Source organism: Lichenostomus cassidix, chromosome 3, assembly GCF_008360975.1.
Source record: "Lichenostomus cassidix isolate B80296 chromosome 3, HeHo_3.0, whole genome shotgun sequence".
In the NCBI taxonomy this organism is placed as follows: Eukaryota; Metazoa; Chordata; class Aves; order Passeriformes; family Meliphagidae; genus Lichenostomus; species Lichenostomus cassidix.
Window position 1 is genome coordinate 63,602,355 of NC_139483.1, and position 13,203 is coordinate 63,615,557.

At 39.0% G+C, this 13,203-nt stretch overlaps 1 protein-coding gene across 1 annotated transcript in view; it reads right to left on the reverse strand.

The window, feature by feature from the left end:
• Positions 1–13,203, reverse strand: part of SLC35F1 (solute carrier family 35 member F1) — a 224,799-nt gene that overhangs the window by 25,904 nt on the left and 185,692 nt on the right. The window contains exons 4-6 of the mRNA XM_085056100.1: positions 10,616–10,775; positions 5,127–5,283; positions 1,500–1,552 (exon numbers count right to left, since the gene is read on the reverse strand). Coding sequence (XP_084912226.1) covers positions 1,500–1,552; positions 5,127–5,283; positions 10,616–10,775 — 370 coding nt within the window. The remainder of the gene's footprint in view (positions 1–1,499; positions 1,553–5,126; positions 5,284–10,615; positions 10,776–13,203) is intronic.

Consider the following 13,203-nt stretch of genomic DNA (forward strand, 5'->3'; position numbering starts at 1 on the left):
CAGGTGCAGTGAAAGTCAGGGAAGAAATACAGAACCGTCACCATTTAATCCATGTTCAACTACACCACATTTCCAATTATTGCTCTAACAAAACAAGTACATATCTATTAAGCTTTTGCTAAGACGATCTCAGCCCTATGAAGCATAAGGACTCTTCAGAATTAGTAATCAACTTTCAATGACATTTTAGTGGCATTGCAGATGAAGTAAGACCTTATTTTAATAGCACATTTCTCTGATATTGAGTTAGAAAAGAAATCTCATGGAAGTATATATGACATTTACATGGATAGTAGATTAATTCACTATGACCACTGCTAGTTCCATCAGCACCAGATTAATTATGTCCCTAAGCTCCTTCTCATGAAATATAAACAAACACTGATGCAATTATGCTGATTATCTCAGATTAAAGAAGGCCAATACATTTAGAGTACACAGTTGAGTATGTTTCTCCATGGATACTTTAAATTGATTTCTCACTTAATTTTACAGCTCAACCATCAAATTTCCAAGACTTCTAGGTGCAATGTTTTGTGAAAATGTGCTGTATTTATCAAGGTTTATGATGATGAAAGGAAATTGTGAATTAAGTTTAAAGAAACCAATGGTATTCCATAATTTGCATCCCTCTCCTCAGGGATTCCCCACATAATCAGTTGTTTTTGCACACTTCTGAGCTGTCATTTTGATGTTCAGTCTGAAACTAGGTAAAGAGCTATTGTCAATAGATTGCCAAAGCTTGAATCTTCTGCAATCAATCAGCTCTATGCTACTAGTATTCTTTTATTTCTTCTATTGTCACAAACAAATGTGAAAGAGTGATTGTAGGGGCTTCCCTAAAAATCAATTTGCTTTTAAAACAAATAATTCATTGGACTAATTAGAAGGGAGTCATAAACTCAGCTTCCAAACTGAAATGGGAAAATACAATCCCCTGCTTGGCAGAACACCGTAACAGCTTCACTGGGCGCAATGCTCCCTGAACTTGTCTAAAGGACACATCTGCTATATTCCACCAAGACTATTTGGAAAGCAATTAAACATTTCCATACAGAAATGCTGCCCCGGAAGTGAGTTTATGAGGCTATAATAAGCACTGCAAGTACTTTTTTTTTCATTTTTTTGTTAGGTTCCATTTTCTTTCTTTGGCATTCATTGAAAAGGTTTGGCTCTTAATGACTACCTCATTTATAGTCCCAGTGTTGCATTGAATCTTAGGACTGGAGCCCCATTTTTGTTTTACTTCACGGCTGTCTGAATGATTATCTTAAAGCATTCATACCCTAACCCTAATGGTGCAAGGAAGGCATAACACAGCGATGGAGGACAGATCACTGAAGAGTGGTTATGAGGCACCTGGCTCAACCTTTGCCAGTAACTGGTGGAAAAGTCACAAACATTGGCTCCCCTGAAACTCCATGCCTGCCTCCCCAAACACTGGTCATCTCCATGCCTCCTTCAGCAACTATCCTCAATGAGGTAAAGTGTTTTCTTACCTATTTGCCAATCCCAGGGGACTTTCAACAGCTCTTTGTGTTCCATGATTGCACTAGAAGAGAAGAGAAGGCAAAACTTGATGGAAGAGAAGTTAAATTACTTCCACTCATTAGATTCAAATGCTGGACAAAATGACATAAATAACCTTATAACAAAAGAAATCTCTGTAGGAACCAAACGCAATCAGAGTTTCCTAATCCACACTGGTATTATCCCTGTGCCTGTGTATTTGAAACATCTTCAGGGCAATAACCAGATGTGATAGCATAAAATTTCCACTGGTTTATTTCCAGCTCTAGATATACCTGCTCTACACGCCCATTCCCCTAAATGTTCAATCCTCTTGTACTCTTCTGATTTAACATTCTGAAAGCTTTTGAGCATTAATTATTAATAATGTATCTATCTGAGTAATTCACACTTCAGAGCAGCTTTGCAGTATAAAATAAATAGATATCACAGGCTTGCTTTGGGAAGCATACTGTGATTTGTTACACACTGAGAGAAACCAAATAGTCACAGAAATGAAAGTCAGGATAATAAGCAAAGGGTGGGCAAACCTTTAGAAGTCCACTTTTGGTATCTTGTAAAGCTTGCATTGTACATTAACATCAAAATCACAGATCCATAAAACCCTAATATGGCAACAACTCAGCTCTTCCCAATCCAAGCAAACAGACCCTTGGAGATAAGATATCTCCCAAGGTAGGTCTTCACTCAGGCAACCGCTTTCTCTATCTGTGTGATTTCCAGATAAATCCTGCTGTGCAGAACTCTGCATGCTGATTTGGACACTATTTTAAACAAGTATAAAACATGGAATCATACAGATTGAAAAACAAAGTACCTAGTACAAAAGGTGGCATGTGGAACACCAAGTCTAATAGTAAAACTACAGGAGCTCAGCACCTTCCAGATTAATCTAGTCTAAAGAGTTGCATCCTGGAAATTCTAATTTGCATGCTCCTGATGTGTGGCAAATCTAATCCTGTGTAGAGAGTAATAAGACCATTTTTTTCTGCAAAATAACTAAATTATAGGTGTCTTTGCATGCATAAGGCATATGTCTCTTTTATCAGAAATTCCTGAAGAATATAACGAAAACAAACTGCAACGTCTCTTGTTCTGGCAAAAAAATTTTCACATAACTTATACGTAGGAACATTGCTTTCATATTTTTGCTTAGCCAACACAAAAGAAGTACAAAACAACACGCTATGTGTTGTGATTCCTTATGATCTGTGAAACAAAGGACAGTAAGAGAAGCTTTGCCAGAAGTGGCCATTAAGTGATGCCAGAGGCACCGAAGAATTGGAATCACAATGATATTTGAAAGGTTGTGGTAATTGGAGGAGGTCCCTGATGACTGAAAAGAGACAAATGCAACATCCAGTTTAACACAGAACAGAAAGTATAGCCTGGCCAGCCTTATGCTAACCTGTTGGGAAGACTGTGGAACAAATCTTCCCAGAAGCCATTCACAGGAAATGAAGAACATGATGCCACAGGGAGCACAGACTTTTCAAGACCAAACCTGATCAAACTGACTGCCTTCTGTGATGAGGTGACTGGATCAGTAAATAAAGTAGCACATGATGTATGGGGAGATGCTGAAACAGCAGGGTTTGCTTAGTTTGAAGAAGAGAAGGCTAAGCTGGTGAAAAGGAGGACAGGACAACAAATTTTCCTTCTTAACTATGCAATGGGTAGTTACAGACAAGATAGTCATATTTTTCTTGGAGGTGCACAACAAAAGGATGAACGTCAATGGACACAAATTTCAATGTGGAAGGCTCTGATTAAATATCAGAGGGAGAAAATTAGTCATACACTGGAACAGGTTGCCCAGCATGACTGGCATATCCATTCTCAGAGATACCAAGAAATCAACGGAATAAGATCCTAAGCAACCTGATGTAACTTTGAAGTTAGCTTTGAGTAGGAGCTTGAACCAGATGACCTTCAGGGGCCCATTACAAAGCAGGCCACTTTGTGGATGCCAACCAAACTTTGACTGGTGCTGTGTCTTGCATGTTCCTATTCCTAGGACATTCCTTCCCCAGACTCCTTCAGTTTAGAAAATCTAAAGGTCCTATATTGCATCAAAATGGCCAGTAGTGTTTCAAAGAAAGGGTCTGCAATTTTAACATGAAGAACTGGCTTCTCTTTGAAATAAGTGTTATAATTAAATCTCTGTGAACACATAACAATGTGACTTTTGCTATTCATGACACGTAAAGGTAAGAAAAAGGCACAGGTATGTGCTAAGTGTGGTTGAGTCTCCAGAAGGTGCCCCAAAAACACTACCAGCAAAAAGATGCAGAGGCCAGTGGAGAAAAACCTCTTGGAGTGAACTTTTGGGCCAAATGTTGAATAGAAAAACCTTAGGGCTTTCAGAAAGAAATGGTTTCTTATTGTTTCCTTCCAGTTGTGTCTTCTTTATACAAAGATTCCTTGTTCTAAAACCAGATTCTCACCAGCAACAAAAGCCCACAGACTCTGAATTGTGACTAACTCTTTAGGTCAAGAGGGAGTAATGGCACTATGATTAAATTCTGGAATATGAGATATTTACATGACAGTTTACATACACAGAGTGAGACAAGAGCACTGCCTTGATGCCCTCTGAATCAGTTCATATAACTTAATCACAAACACATAAAAAATGCTTTAGCTAAAGATACTAGGCACATTTACCTGCTCTTAAATTCCATATTTTTGAGAAGGGAACTGCTTGTATGACAGCTAGCTAATAAAATAATTTTAAGACCCTTGTTCAGATCCCAAATAAATATATTAAGCTTTCTAGCTAAAGGAATAGAGCTATTGAAGTAGGAATTGATGGGTTGTGGTTTTTTGATCAGTCTCTGTTCTTAGAAGCAGAGCATCTCAAATTTGTGGAGAAGCAACTTGTTTTGGACTAATAATCAAAAGTCATTCTGTGTTACAAGCACCAATGACAGACCTGCACAAAATGCAGCAGTCTTGCATGGCTACTTTTACATCAGTCACAGTACTACAACACTGGAAGCCATCTTCCAACTATTAGACTTGCAGATGAGATACTCATTAGGTACATGTGGATATAGACCAGACTCTGTAGATCCTGAAATCCATGTAACAACCTCCTCAGTAGTAAATATGTTTGAAGTGAAAAGGCCATTTTCTTAAAGGCTTTTTCATTATTTCCGCCATATCATAATGTAGTTACAGAGAACAAGCAAACCAGTAAAATACCTTCTGACTGGATGTGTTTTCTACCTGTTCAGATAACAAAATGACTTTTTAAAAATATAAAACAGAACCAGAGGAAGCTGTAGATTTTGTTATTCAGAGATCAGACTAACACATGAAGTATCCACTTGTCTTCCAACAGCAAGATGGTAGGACATGACTTTTCCCTCCCCATGTGACTACTCAAGGGCACTGGTCCTTGAATTAAGAATACTAGAGTAAAATTTGTCTTGTTATTCAGATCACCAAGTTGAAATATGAAAAACAATGTAAATTCCAAAATTAGAGGACATCTCTCCACAGGAAATGGCTACTTTTAGAGTAGCATACCTCAGTGGAGGCCACAGCTGCATTTATTTGAATGACCCTGGGACTCAAACCTGCTCACTTACAGCTGAATTCCACTGAAGAAGGAGCCAAAGAGTCCAATCATGCCCAGGAATTCCACTCGACTCAGGTTTCGGACGATGTACTCCTCACAGACGTTCGAGATGCCGTATAGCGTTGCTCCGCCAAGTACTAAGAGATCCCCAATCAGTTTATTTTCACCTAGGGATAAACAGACAAAGATCAGAGTGCCTCAAAACAACCACCTTTTGTCTAGAACCATTGCAAGTTCTTCCTTACAGATTTCAATCAGTCACTAAGTAGTCCTTATCTGGGTTAATAAACTGAATGCAAATGTTCTGTCATTTTAACAGTTTTCATTCAATACACCAGCCAAGTCTAGCAGAAGTAAAGGGAGAGCATATTCCTTGCTGTAGAAAAAAGAAGCCAAAAAATTCTGAAAAACTCGTGAAAAAAATAGAATCCAAGTGACACTCTTCAGAGACTAATCCTTTTTACTTTATTATTACTACCATTCTTTTTCTTTGCAGAAAGAATGAGACTCAGCTCTACAGAGCAGTTTACATCTCATCTTGAAATTTAACCAGTCTAAAATACACACAGAACTTAAATCTGAGGACAACTGAAAAATTCTGTGTACCTGTGAAATGAGTAAAGAAATCATTACAACCCAATATTGACCTCATTCTCACATGGCACTGTTTGACAAGAAAGGGAACAGGAAGGATGGGGTGTAGACAGGGTGATGATAATGACAGATTTTTAAAAGAGGTTCAATTAACATAGCAGTACCTAATACATGCAAAGAACAACAAGATATATTTTCCAAACCCCCAGGTATATAGAATTACTAAAACATTTTGTTATCAAAGACAGTTTGAAATCATTTTAAGTCCTGGAAAATTTTATTATTGGGTGTCAGGGAGAGCTGCAGGGACATTTGATCAAGATCAAGTTCCAGCTTGAAAACTCAGGCCCTAGCTTTGCAAACTGGTGCATGCAATTCCCTCTGCACATATGGCTTGTTAAATGACTTCTACAAGAGCTACAGCTTCACAAAGCTGTCAGATATTGCTGCAGAACCATATTCTGAAAGGCTGAAGATATGTTTTCTTTGAAAAGTTTCAGTAGAAATGCTGAAGTACTAAACTGTATTTTTTAAAAAAGAAACCTCATTTTCTATAAAAATACCATGATTTATTTTTATGTCCCTGCCTTTTACAGTTTTATTTCAATTGATTTGTAAAATACACACTGTAGTAGATAGAAATGGAAGCCAAACATTCTGATTGGTTCAAAATTATATTTTCAACATTTTTCTTTAAGGAGTTCTTCTTTCAAGCCTTCAGTTATCATTCCAAACTGTAGTGCTGAAATTTCTATGGAGAAGAAATTTATGATAATAAACACAGTCATAAGAGGACAGACCAAGGGTTCATTAATTCAGTATCCTATCTCCAACACTGGCTATAAGTACCAGAAAAGTATAAGTTGTTTAAAGACAATAGAAATGGAATAAAGTGTAAAATATTCCCAGGAACACTCTCTTAGTTTTCAGCATTTTTCAGCCCAAATGAGATGTGGCTTCTGTGTACTTAGAAAACATTACTAGATTTGTTTTTCACATACTCATCCAACCTTTCACTGAATTTCTGTTTTGCATGTTCTCTGACTGGCAACATGTTTGTATTTGACCATTTTTAAGATTTGGTTGGTTTTTGTTTTTTTTTTTTTTTTCCTTTTAGCCTTCTTTTGCAATCAGTAATGGAAGATGCTCTTAATTTAAAATAGCCATCAGCACTAAAACTTCTTCATACCCCTGATGCATTTCATATTTCACAGTGGCTCCATTGATTCCTCACTGAGCTCACTCATTTGGTATTTATTGCAGCCACTCACTGACACTTCAGGGAAGTATTGCTGAAAAAGCTTTTGACCTTAGAGCTTCTGCTGGGACAAAAATATCATCCTTTTGCATCTTTGAAACAGAAGCAGCTCAGAGGCTGAGCATTTTCACACAGATGGGATGGCCTCAAGCATCACAGCCCGATAGCTTTCCCCGAAGTGCTCTCAGTGCTGAGTGTGAGCCTCAACCTTCAGGCTTTCCCAGAAGAGGGAGCCAAGATCTCTTCAGAGCACCAGGCTCTGACACTGGAACCTCCTCTGGAACTTAGCTGCACAGGGTGGCTGAGGAGAGCATAAACAAATAGGAAAGCACAGAAGGGCTTTTATCAGCCAGTTGTTGGTAGATTAGGCATTTTTTGAGATGGAATTTGTGTCAGACCATCAAATTTAATAAGCCTTGAGAGATTCTTCATCAATTTGTGTAAAGTCCATATATTTTTGTCCTACTACTAAGAAATACTTAATGTTTTTAACTTTTATACTGGATACCTCAAATTATATTAGTCATCCCATAACTTCCTGACTGTAAGAAATATTTAAAAAACACTCTGTATTGACCCTCTCCATATCACTGAAGACTTCATATACCTTTACAATATCTATCTCTTTTTTGCCTCTTCTGAGAGATAGAAAATCCCAGTCTGGCTACAGTCTCTCCATTCTGAACCCATTTTATGCCCTTGAACAACTTTCTCACTTTCTCCATAGCTTATACAGGCTTATTTTCTGATTATTTCTTTTTGAGACACAGTGACTAGAATAATACATGGTACCCAAGGGGTTAATGCATCAAAACATCACATAGTGGTGTAAAAATGTTGTAAAATATGTTTTGCTTTCTTAGCAATTACTATTCTGATTGTCAATTGCCCTATCTTTGCTTCCTCGAGAGGCTGAGACTTTGGAACTTCCCCCCAGGACTGACATATCCCTATAGACTTGTTTTCATGGATGTAATATCCACATGCATCTACTGGTTTCATTGCTAAGGAAATAGGTATCAACTAACTAGAGGTATTCTAAAGACTTTTAGGATAATAAAGTTTGTATTTGACCAATTTAATGGTGCAATTCATTCTTCAGAAGACACACAAGGCATAGCCTGTGAAAACAGGCTTTACATTATTGACTGTTACCATATTTAATATTCTGTGGAGAAGTCATACAGTCCAGAGTGGAATTAGTGTTTTGGGAACAAGATATAGCACTACAGTGCAACACAAATCTTTTAAATGTGAACTGTGTTCTGACACAATTTCTTTTCGCACTCTCACTAGGCCTCTTGGTCACATTTTTGCCCTAGCCCCTGCCATTAAGAGGTGTTTATCTTTGCTTTTGGTTGTAGTTACTGATGAGCATAATATCTAAAAATCAGCCTCAATGAGTCCCATTTTAAATTGAACATACACTCATATATGTATTAACAGGACTGATGTGACTGGTTTTCAGAGACTACTGTAAACTAAAGCTGTGAAGTGCTTTAAAAAACCTGGAAGAAACATTTAGACCTCTGTGGCTTAGACCCCTGTGTATGGCAGGAGCCAAAGTACGAAAGTAGCTCATGGGTGTTAGCTCAGAATAATGTTATTTTCAGGTACACTTGGCACGTAAGGTGATAGAGCACTAAATACTTGATAGTAATTGCTTTTCCCATTAAGTAATGAGAAAAATATCAGCAAGGATACAATAAAGAGGTAAACTACCACATATTTATCGAAAATTGAAAGCATGCATGCACATTATACCTAATTCCTGAAGATAGTTTTGAAAATACCTGTTAATCTCTCAGTGATACATTTTAAATTCACGTTCCCTTACTGTAAGAGTTGGCTAAATTGCCTTATGCTGTGGGTGCCTAGCAGAGCCTTATGGCTCTTCTAATACAGTAAGCAGTGTGGTCAACAGGGGCACACAGGTGTGAACAATAGTTCTTGTTCCCTAAAACGTAAGATCAACACAGACATTTAGATTAACAGAGACATAAACTGAGGACAAACAAAGTGTCATTGCTTTTGCTGTCTTCCTTTCCTTAGTTTGCCCAGTCCTAGGAAACATCCTATAGATGGTTTAGAACCTCTTAATGAAGAGTTTCAATAATTTTGAGGTTTTTTTCCCTGCCAATAATTCTTTTTTATTTGTACATTTTTATGTGTAGTTTTGCCCTTTCAAAGAAATTAGACCAGATGATCTGTTTTACTCTGTTAAAGACAGCATCATTAATAACAGCATTTTGCCACTAAAACAAGTAAAAGTTTTGCTTATTGCTCTGCATAGAATTAAGCATGAACACAGTTTTTCACGTATGGGTCCAAATTAAAAGGCAATAATGCATGTTAACAGATTTTTCTGGACAAATTTACTTAACAGCTATACCCATGCTTTAATAATGAACATGGCAAATAATATCCAACTACTGCAGCTGGATGGCAAAGTGTCAGTGCTCCTCAATCTGTTCCTTGCCTGCTTCCAGTGCCCTGCATGCTCCTGCTGATCCACAGCTCACCCATTCAAGCCTGTTACTCTCTAGACTGCTGGGACACAGGATGTTTCTTCCAGAACCCAGGGCTGAAATCTCAATCCCTCTGAAATCAGCCATTCCCAATGCAGCTTTGGCTGGCTGATTAAATAGCACAGAGTACATTATTTCCTTTTCAGCTGGGGCAGGGCTACTTCTAGAGGAGACCAATGAACTAAAAGTCTCCTTTCAGGATTGAGGACAGAGATTAAAGGGGGCAGGGAGATATGGTGAGCACTGTCACAAACTCCGTTGTTTTATTTAGTAGCATTCTGGCAAATGCAGTTTTTACAGCACTTGCATTTGTATTCAGAAAGCTGAGTCAAGAATTTTAAATCCCAGTGTATTATGCTCCGCTCACAATTCAGTGCTTTTAATTAAGAATGAAAACTGTGCCTAATTGACAATCTTTGAAAAGAATTTGCAGCCTTCCCACATCATTTGGCTTGGCACTAGAGAAATCAATGTGACAAGGGAAGGTGATCGATGAAATCTAACTCTGTCTAGTCTGTATTAATAGATAAACACACATTATTCATATGATGCCACACATAAAAAAAGAACATTTTGCACATAAGATTCTTTTCAAGTCCCAAAATTTTAGTATGAGACTGTGTGCAAAACCCAACTGGTCAGTGTCTTTTAGCACCTACCCAGTGACTCCACCTCTGCAGAAAAACAAGCAAAATAGAGGAGAAGTAAGAGCACACAGTGGGTGTGAGAGGTGTTTATGACTCAGAAATGTAGCAAATTTGGAAAGGAAGCTATTGAGGTTTGCAGTTCAATGGCTAAGCCAAAAGAGAATGAAATGACAAATATTTAGCTTGACCCCCCAGCTTGCACAGAGGGTGACCTGTGTTGTAAGACACAAGGCCCAGGAAACCTGTTTGCAGTACTGCTGACTTGTAAGTGCTGACCCATTTTTGCCCTTCTGACAAAGGCAACTCTGAAGGATGCAGTGCTTTGGACCCACAAAGGTACAGAATTTCTTTTCAAATTTCCCCCTTCTTGGCTCTTTCCCCCTTCTTTCCCTCTTGGCCCCAGCCTGACACGCTCTGGTCAATGGTTTCTCTGAACAGATCTTGGCCATACAACCCATCCATCCTTACTTACCAGCTCCTTGCTGTCTCCCAACGAGGACATCTGCTCCTGCCATGCAGCCCATGCCCAGGATGCAGACCACAATCCCAATGAAATGCACTGCCTTGTATCGTACCAGTAAGAAGAACCAGGAGAGGAGTATCACCACCGGGATGACAAAACAGTCTAGGAGCTGTCAAAAAAGAGAAGAAAAACCAAAACTACATTAACCTGCAAATACTTTGCCCTAAAGTACTAGGACAGATTCCAATGGAGGGAAGCAGGGTTATTTTCTTTTGTGACACCACTTTCTACCACTAGAAAGTGTATTCAAGTGGCTCATACATCAGACAGAAGCATTAGACAGTCCATGACAAATCCACAAATTCAGGAGAGCTGTTGCTCTATGATAACACTCAAATGCACTGCTCTTGGACTCAGATGCATATGTCACATCCATGGGTAGAAAACCTGGGCCAAAAGAGAGTCACACCACTCCATCTGGTCCTCACCTCTGGTGATTATTAGACAAGGAATGAGGGTAGTTTTCCTGCAGTCTAGACATATGCCTTAATTCAGTCATTTCAGGACCAGATATTAGGAATGTTCGTAACACAGGTTGACCAGATTTAAATGTTAGATGTTAAATCCGTCCATATAAATCAGGGGTTTTCTGCATGCAGAATGTTTATGAAGAATGTGGCCCCAGTGGTGACTAAAATCTCTGTGAAAATAGAGTCCCATATGCCTTTGAAGGAAAAAACCCATCAAAATCCAAAACTCCATCTTGCGTGCAGTGCAAGAAACTCAGTCTTCTTGCCAATAGACCCTTGGAAAGAGCTTTCTCAAAGAAATGTTATGAAACACAGTCTTTAATTGTTTGGTTTTTTTCAGAGAGCCTAGAGAAGCTGTGATAAAAAAAGAAACACACCAAATGTTTGTAAGAGGACCTTGAGATTTTAAAATTAAAATATATTTTAGAAACTAGTGTTTGCCACCAGGAAACAAAAGTAGTGTGTAAGAAGCACCCAAAGAAACTTGACTTTAATCCCACTTCCTAAAAGGATAGAGATAATGAAGAATTGCATTTCTGTGGACTAATGATGGGATTTAACAAATTGTGTAGGATACACTACTGTTTGACGCCAATTGATATAGCATGTGCCAGAGCTATACGACTGTGTCTTCTTCCTATGGAAAATACCTGGAAGAACCAAAGGAGGAGAGCTGTGAACTGTGTCCATAGTTCCGAAAAACACTCCACATATCGTTGCCTTGACTTTAGATGATGTAGTTTGATTTTTCTTCCCTTTGAACCCATTACATGTTGCTTGCTTTCTCAATGTTCTTCACCACTAAGGACACTGTTATCAAATAAAGATCCAACCCTTTTTTAATTCTTTGTCCATCCATGTGTTACTTGAAGAAAGAAAAATTTTTGGATTATTCCAAAAATTGTACTGCTTAGAAAACTATTTTTTGCATGCGACATACATACATAATAAATATTATATTTGTGGGATCAGCAAAAATATAAAAAACAATTTTTGGACTAAGGATAATTTCCCTGAAACTTCCTTTGAAAAACGAGAGCATGCAGTGAAAACCTATCCATTTCAAAGAGTTCCCAGACAGTGAGAGGCAAAAGCCTCCAGAAGAAAACCAGTTTATCAGTGGGACCATGCTGGTCTTGGCAGGCTCAAAGAGTCCCAAAGACCTGCAGAAGAGATGAGGGAAATTACAAATGGGAATGGTCAATGCTAAAAGCAGGTTCTGCATTTAAAATGAGAGCTAATCACCTAAAAGTCATGGTCAGGCCTCTTTACAGAGAAAATTTTCTCCATCAGTCGTCAAAACGCCATCCTTCACTGACAGAACACAAAAAGGGAGAAGGTCTGACAGAACTGGAATAAGCTTCTTCACCCTGCAGAGCCTGTAGCCCACCCAGCAGGTGTGGTGTGTCACACACAGCTCATACTCGGCAGCTGGGCAGAGACACACACACACAACACACCACATCCAAGGAACTACTCCAGAAGCCATGCTGCTGGGAACAGCCATCTCCTGGGGCAGGGAGGGCTGGTGTCAGGAGTACTAAGCTCACATGTTAAATCCTGGGCACCTGAGGGAAGGGCATCCTTCATGTGACCCATGGGATGTGGGCACAGCTCAACACCTCCTGTCTCACTCCACACTCCTGTCATAATGCCTACTCCTGCTGGAAGTCTGTCCTTCAGCAGCTGCTGGCACACACCACTCCCATCACCCCTGCTGAAGGTGGAGGAAGGTGGTACCAAACAGCAAGGAGGAAGGCACTCCTTACCCTGCTCACAGCTGTCCCTGAAGGTTTGAATGCCTCTGTCCTGTGTGTTCCCTGTGCAGCATTGAACAGGTGAATTTAACTCACCATTTTCTGACCTCACCACAGTTTTCCACTTAATGTGTGGCTACAAAGAAGATGGAGGCTCTTTCTTTAACACAAACCACATGGACAATCACAGAATTATAAAATTATGGAAGGACTGGGGCTGGAAGTGACCTTAAAGATAATCCAGTTCCAACCCCTCTGCTATGGGAAGAAACAGCTTCCACTAGACCAGGTTACTCAAAGCTCCATCTAC